General features: G+C 44.4%; 1 protein-coding gene across 1 annotated transcript in view; it reads left to right on the forward strand.

Moving 5' to 3' along the window:
- Positions 1-5,927, forward strand: part of SLC27A2 (solute carrier family 27 member 2) — a 45,783-nt gene extending 39,856 nt beyond the window's left edge. The window contains exons 8-10 of the mRNA XM_059372803.1: positions 141-238; positions 4,320-4,450; positions 5,467-5,927. Of these exons, the coding sequence (XP_059228786.1) occupies positions 141-238; positions 4,320-4,450; positions 5,467-5,643 (406 nt within the window). The 3' untranslated portion in view covers positions 5,644-5,927. The remainder of the gene's footprint in view (positions 1-140; positions 239-4,319; positions 4,451-5,466) is intronic.
- Positions 5,928-7,658: the final 1,731 nt, after the last annotated feature.

Genomic DNA, 7,658 nt, shown 5'->3' on the forward strand with positions numbered 1-7,658 from the left:
GAGTCTGGGGCATCTGGGGGAAGAGAGTGGAAAAAGGTGCTGACGCCCTCCAGAGGTCTGGGGCCGACACCTCCTGCCCTGTCCTGGCAACCTGGCCAGGAACCATCAGTAACCTCTGCTAACCTTGCCTTTTCTTCCAGCTGGAAAGGGGAAAACGTGGCCACCACTGAAGTTGCTGATATAGTAGGACTGGTCGATTTCGTCCAAGAAGTAAATGTTTACGGAGTGCCCGTGCCAGGTATGCACAATATGTTGTAAATCTAAACCTTATGCCTAAACCCATACAGTTACTGAACATTGTTTTAACCCCAGAGCAAAGTTTGTCATCACTTTTGCCTGTCAGCTGGAGAGTCGAACAACTCTTTCAGCCACCTGGCAGTAAGGGGCTGATGTCTGGTTTATGGTCCCTTGTAAATCAGCCAAGTCAGTACATCTGAACCTGGCCTCCTTCTGTGGTTCAGCTCCCCGGCTGTCCTTGGGCTCTCAGGCAAGCCAGATCTCTCCAAGATGCATGGTCCCACACTGCATTTGGCACCCCTTAGGCTTGATGGCGGGGAAATGGTACCTTGGCCTCTGAACCGGGAATCACAAATAAAAACAAGTAGAATTGCTAGGAGAAAAAAACTGAAAAGGAGCGGACTTTGTCCAGACTTCTTTTAAAACAGGTCCTTGATTTCAGCCCACCCCATGAGTTTTCAGAATCATCATCACACAGAGTGGGGTCACCAAGCCTTCATGTGCAGATCTGTTTCTGCCAGCAGAGTGGGGAGTGCTGAGTTCTGACTTTGGGAACTTGGCTGCAGTACCTGCTGGCTGTTTGACTTTGACCAAGTCACTAAAATTTGGGGTAATACCAGCCCTGCAGTTGAGATTGTCAAGAGAACACATTCATTTCAACTACATAAATACTAAATACCTGTTTACCAGATAGATCCAGGAGTGTCATCATGGGAAAAAATCATTTTCATTATAGATGACAGAGAATTAAAACCTGCAAATCACTGTCCAAATATAAGGTGCTAGGGATGTTATTAATATTCCCCCAGAACTCAATATTTGGGATTCTCACCTATTTTCCAAATGGAAATCCAAAAGTTCCTGAGCTGTGATGGTTTCCCATGACTTTGGGCTGTCTTTAATTTTTTTAAGAATATTTGAAACTTTCTCTTGCCTGTTCCTCTCCAACCCTATGGCAGTGCCACGAAGGGATGTGCAGCTGCATCCCGGGTCACAGAGCATGAGGGGTACAGCACACTCCTCCGATGTTGGAACATAGGCTGAATTCACACAAGGACGCATGTCATTGTTGTCCACGATCACAGCATGCTGGGCCCTCACAGACCCCACCTGAAATGTTGCATGCACTTCTGAATGCTGGATTTAGCCAACCACACAAAAGAATGTGTATGAGAAGGTGAGAGAATCTGGGAAATGGAATGGAAGGATCAAATCCAATGCTTTTCGGAGTGGGGTCACTCGGGAGCTTGCTGACGGTGCGATTTCTCAGGCCGACCCCAGACCTACTTACTGAATCAGAATCTCTGGGGTGGGGCCTGGGCAGCTGTGTTTTAACAAACCCTCCATTTGTCTTAAAAACTGATTTGGAGGTAAGGAAAACATTCTAGAACTAGATATGGGTGATGGTTGCACAACGTTGTGAATGTACAAAATACCACTGAATTGTACACTTTAAAATAGCTAAGATGAATTTTATGTTATGTGCGTGTGACCATAAATTTTTGTAAAAAATTCTAAATTCTGAGGAGCACTGAAGCCTTGTCTGGCCGATAATCAGGATCATCTGAGAAACTTGTTTCGAGTTTTTATCTAAGTTCCAGTTAGTGAACGTACAGTGTAGTATTCGTCTCAGCTGTACTGTATAGTGATTCAACCTGGGAAACTTTTTAAAGCCCAGGTCTAATAGATCAGAACCTCTAGGGTTTGGGACGAGGACTCTTCATGCCTTCTTTTAATCCCCAAGTGACTCTAACAACTAGTAAGATCTGGGAATCACTCATCTAGAACAAAAAGAAGAGGAGGTTAATGGTTTTCAAATGATTTTAAGGCAATCAGGTAAAACAAGGAGCAGGTATGCAACACCAGGGAACAAACTTTCACTGGAGATGTCTCCTATAACCAGAGGCCAACAACAGAAAAGCCAGTCTCCTAAGGCAGGGAATGTCCCAGAGACTGGGACATGTGAAGAAGCTGGATGTCCATGTGAGGTCCTGTGAGGATTCTGCAGCATTGAAAGCTTCGAGATGAGCTGAAACTTGTCTCTTAGCTTTCAGAGTCTGTGATTCTCGATATCTTGCCTGTGGCTGGCTGGTCTACCAGGCACACAGCCAACCCCATTCCAGCCTAGAAACATAGCAAGACTATCTAGAATAAGCCAGTCTACCAGAGTGATTCTCAGCAGCAGAGAGCTCAGCGGGACCTTCACACATCTCAGCTTTCAACCAGGAAGGTACTCCAAAGTTTGGGTCTGGTTGACATTTATTAGGTATCACACCAGAACTTCCCAGCTACTCTCCAGAACTTTTTGTGCTCTATAGACCTTTCAGCAAAGATGAAAATGTTGTGTCTGCACTGTCTAATATGGTGGACAATAATCATGGCTGCTAAGCACTTCAAATGTGGCTAGTACCACTGAGGAATTGAATTTTTTATTGGATTTTATTATAATTAATTTTAAGAGCCAAATGTAACCAGTGGCTGCCACACTGCACAATGCAACTCTATAAAGACTCTGGCAAGAACAGCTGTAAACTGGAACCTTCTTCCTTCTGGAGATGAACCAGCCCCAAACCAAGCCCTGGGAGCCCGGGCAGAGACTAGAGATCCAATAGAACTATTCATGTCTCAGCTGGGCATTGCCTCTGTCAGAGCAAGAGGCAAGGAGCCAGTCAGCACTGAAGATTTCTGTTGCATCAGCCTCTGCCTTGATTCTGAAAGAAGTTTACCAGAGACATTCGAGAGTCCTGAGATGGGTGCTCTTAAGAGAGCTCCCAGGGTGGGGACCCCTTGAGAAAGAGGGTCCAGTGCCCTTCCTCCTTCCTTCAGCTAAGAGGCAAATTGTATAGGGGTGCACCTTCTTTCTTTTAATGTTTCCTCTTGCTTCCTACCTTCTTTAGAGCCACAGGTAAACACATAATCACCATGGGAGAGGTTTCGAAAGCTGGGGCTCAGGTGACGAAGGACGGGCTCCTTCCCCTCTCTGATGACAGCTAAGTAGTTTAGGGAAGTGGACCTAGACTCCCGCTGGGTCCGCTGGGTCAGGTAGAAGATGTATTAAGACCTAATTACCACTATCCTCACTAGAAAACAGTTGAGTAATCGTTCTAAACTCCTCTCCACTTACGTTGCTGCCAGACAGGGAGGAAAGAGCTGCTGGATCTCCGTGGAGACACGGCCTCTAAGGGTGTAAAGCTTATCAACCCGAGGGCCCATAGCAGCTCACCCTTGTGCCTCTCATCACCCTTCCGACCCACAGCTTCTCTGAAATGCAGAGAGGCAGAGCTATTAAGAATCTTGATTAAATAAATAAGTCTCAAAGGTGGTTTTTGTGCCCTGAAACACAACAGACCTGACGCTGCATCCTGAGCCCAGTGGTTCACGACAGGGGACAAAGGACTTTCCACCAGAGTCCAAAAACCAAAATTCCCTGAGCCACCAGTGGGACTCGTCTCCCTTTCAGGTGTTTTCATGGAGGCCACTAAGAAAGAGGACCACTTGTCTCAACCCAGCGTCTCACTCTGCCTATTATTTGCTGTGTGAACGTGAACAAATTCCTTAATATCTTTAAGCCTCATGTCTCATCTGTAGGGTTTCTCATCTATAAAATGCAGATAGCATTTCTACCTCTTCATAAGGCTGTTGTGAGGGTTAAATGGGGTAGTCCATAAAACACACTTAGTATAGGGTCTGGCGTATGATAAAGATTTAATTGGGACACCGGGGCAGCGCAGTCTGTTGAGTGTCCTACTCTTGGTCTCAGCTCCGGTCACAATCTCACCGTCCTGAGATCAAGCCCTGCATGGGGCTTCAAGCTCAGTGAAGAGTCTGCTAAAGTTTCTCTCTCCCTCTCCCTTTGCCCCTCCTCTCTCTCTCTAAAGTGAATAAATAAACCTTTAAAAAGAAGATTTTAATTGGCATATAGCTCTTGTTGTTGTATTCGCTTTAGAATGACTTCAACATATATCTGAAATAAAATTTCCAACTATCCAAAAGAAACCCAGGCTCTTAGTCCTCACTTCTTTGAACTAGGAAAGCGTCTTAAGTAGCACAACACATCTAATGTTTTCTCATTTAATTTCTAGGTCATGAGGGTCGGATTGGCATGGCCGCAATCAAAATGAAGGAAAACTGTGAATTCGATGGAAAGAAAATCTTTAACCATGTTGCCGATTACCTGCCCACATATGCAAGGCCCCGGTTTCTAAGAATACAGGTGAGACCTCTCGCTGTGGAGTTCAGTTATCCTCTCTCTCAGAGACAGCTGTCTCTTAGAGAACAACTCCCTTCCACCATGGCAACCCTATTAACCAAATCTTCACCACCCCTAACCTGGAAGCTCAACTAGGAAGCAGAAATATCAGAAAACAGAACTAGCAGAAGCTGAATTCTGATCCCTTTCTCCCTAAAAAGACAGACCAGTTCACTCAGCAGCAGCATTAGCGGATAACTCATAAAGTCTGTGTTTGATGAGGCATGACAGGCACTTCAAACAGAAATGCTCCAACACTCCTATTTGTTGTTTCCAGTTCTAAAGAATGGAAAAATCCACTGTAGTTCTACAGTGAAATTTAATTGGGCATCATTAGCCGGTTGGAACTATCAAAGGCTTAACTATCACCACAAGAGGGATGTTGGTGTTTTTTTTTTTTCTTTCTCAAACCTTAACCCATTGGTTAGCTTAACACTCTCACTTTTGGACTATGAGCTCTATGATTCTGTAGCTGGAGACCTGAGAAAAGAAATATTAGATTACCTGCTATTGCAGAAGTTATAGGGTTATTTCTGTTGATGTTCATAAAGCACTGACATTTGCTTTATGCCGAGAATGGCTGAGAGACGTGAACATTGAAATACCCTCAGATCCGCCATCACCTATCAACTGAAGAAAGATAAAGCCGACGTCTGTGTTAAGATGATTCCCTAGTCCCACCCCTCCATAAATTAGGATATTCTAGTAACACCTGGAGCTCAATAAGCAGTCCTACTCCGCCTTTCACCATCCACAGCCCCTCATGCCCCACGGGTGATTTTAAAGCCTCAGGGGAATGAAAAACTACCTCCACAAAGGCCTCCCCCCCCCACCTTGTGGAGCTTCTGTAAACCCGAGGTATTGATACGTGGAGCTGCCCTTCACAGCTTCCACCCCCCTGTCCCACCTCTGCCCCTTGGCCTGAACCCTCATCTGTTTACAAAACACTCCACCAATGTGGACTGTTTGCTGTTTTTCAGGACACCATTGAAATCACTGGAACTTTTAAACACCGCAAAGTGACCCTCGTGGAGGAGGGCTTTAACCCGACAGTCATCAAAGATGCCTTGTATTTCTTGGATGACAAAGCAGAAACGTATGTGCCGATGACTGAGGACATTTACAATGCCATCAATAATAAAGTTCTGAAACTCTGAATATTCCTAAGAGGCTAACTCACATTTCCAGAAAGAAACTGAATGAACCCAGTATAACCATTTGGTGTAATCCAACCTTAATTTGATTGGAGATTACGAGATGCAATTTTTTTATGCATTCCAAAAAGGGAGGCTTTTTAAAAATTACACCTAAACCTTGACATGTAAAAATATTTAGAGATAAGTATTTCTTTCAATTTGCACCTACCATTCGTATTTGCAGAGCAAGCTTGTTAGAGGGTGCATTATTTTCTAAAATATGTAATAAAATAGATGAATGCCAACCGATGGGATGACATTGTCTCTTTCTTGACTTTGAAGTGCAAAAACCCTGAGCCTAACAGCCTCATCGGCAACTTTTCATACATGTCCTAACTCATCATAATAATAATGGCATTGTAGGTTAAAAAAAAAGTAAAGACAAAAATAAATTTTAAATGGCAAGAAGCTGAAAGGTGAGGGGGCTGGGTCACTATTGAGAAGTCCAGTGGAAATCCAGCTCCAGTGTGAGGCCAACTCTCCCCTCCTCAGAGCATCTGGGCCACTGTCTACAAACTGCATTCCTCAGCAGGTGAGAAGACCACCTTGACTCCTTAAAGGAGCCTAAGCCAACAGTATCAGAATTCTATACATGGAAGGTGTTAGTAGACATTTCTTAACTACATCAAGGATTGTACACTCACGTGTCTTCAGGACTCACATTAGTAATGGGGATGAGATAAACAGGTCGTGAATGTGGCAAACTTGAGGGCAGCCACTACTGGGCTTCAGCTGGCTGATGACTGTGCTTTGGGGATACAGCTCAGGCACTTCTAAGATCTGATTATTCAGAAAACAGAAACCCAGCTATTTGTGAATCCTCCAGTGTTTTAAATGTGAAGGCTCAGATTTTATAAGCCTCCCATGGACCTGAGCAAAATGTTATCTGTGGGCCATATAAGTCCCAGATCTCCAGTCAGTATCTGCCCCCGCTCCAAGTCCCACATGCTCCTCAAACCTGAGACGATTTCGCTCCACAGCCAGTCTCCTGCCAAGTAGCCTGTTTAAGGACCTAGGCCCCCTGGGCATGATGCGGGAGGGTTGGGAAACTTAGAGGAGGCCTTGCAGACAGGCTCTTTCCCCTTACACTTAGCCAGCTCCCTTCTTGAGGAGAAGTCTTTAACCTCAGCCTGTGTCAGTTGTACAGTCTTAGGAGCAGATCCCTGGTAGTGGCAATCAAGACAACATATTCTTTACTGGTGCTTATCCTAGGAAACAGGAACTTCATGGTAACTAAGTCCATGTCCAAAAAGTGTAATCCAGATTCACCCCAGTCTCCCTAAAAGAAGTGGAATTTCCTTCTCTTGAGGACGTCTTCAGATGACCAGGGGCTGGCAAGGAGCCCCAATGCTCCCCCAATTTAATCCTCATAAGGCCCCAGGAAAACATGTTCAGGAATCCTTCATGATAGATGACAAGAAGGGTCACCGCCCCCACCCCCAACACAGTTCTAGAAATATTGATTAAGCTCTCTCCATTTTTTTAAGTGACTAAGAAGACTCATGACCAGAATCCTTGCCTCTACTTACTATGCCTAATGATGAGTAGTTCCTGAGCACTTAATATGGCCTAAAGGACCTAAGAATGGCCCCAGGAAAACCCCAGATACCCCTGTGTATTTGTGAATTTTGCCAATAATTTAGAACATTGTTGCTTGTGGGTCAGCACTTAAGAATTTTTGCAAAATTCTAAATCCTCTCTGCCTTTGCTGTACTGATCTCCTAGGGACAACCTGAACACAAATGATGGGAGAGAACATGACTTTTGTTCTTGGAAATATCACATTGTACAATTATGTGACTTCTGATCTTGGTAAAGTAATTCTGGTTGTTAAGCAGAGGTTATATTAAAGCATGTGTTCTCAGATGAGAGCTCAGTACTTACACTGTTATCCAGAACATTCATTTGTCTGTAACCAGAGCCTACTGGGGCCCAACCACCTTTATATATATATATATTTTTTTTTTTTTTTTTTA

This window comes from Mustela nigripes, chromosome 13 (genome assembly GCF_022355385.1).
Source record: "Mustela nigripes isolate SB6536 chromosome 13, MUSNIG.SB6536, whole genome shotgun sequence".
Classification (NCBI taxonomy): Eukaryota; Metazoa; Chordata; class Mammalia; order Carnivora; family Mustelidae; genus Mustela; species Mustela nigripes.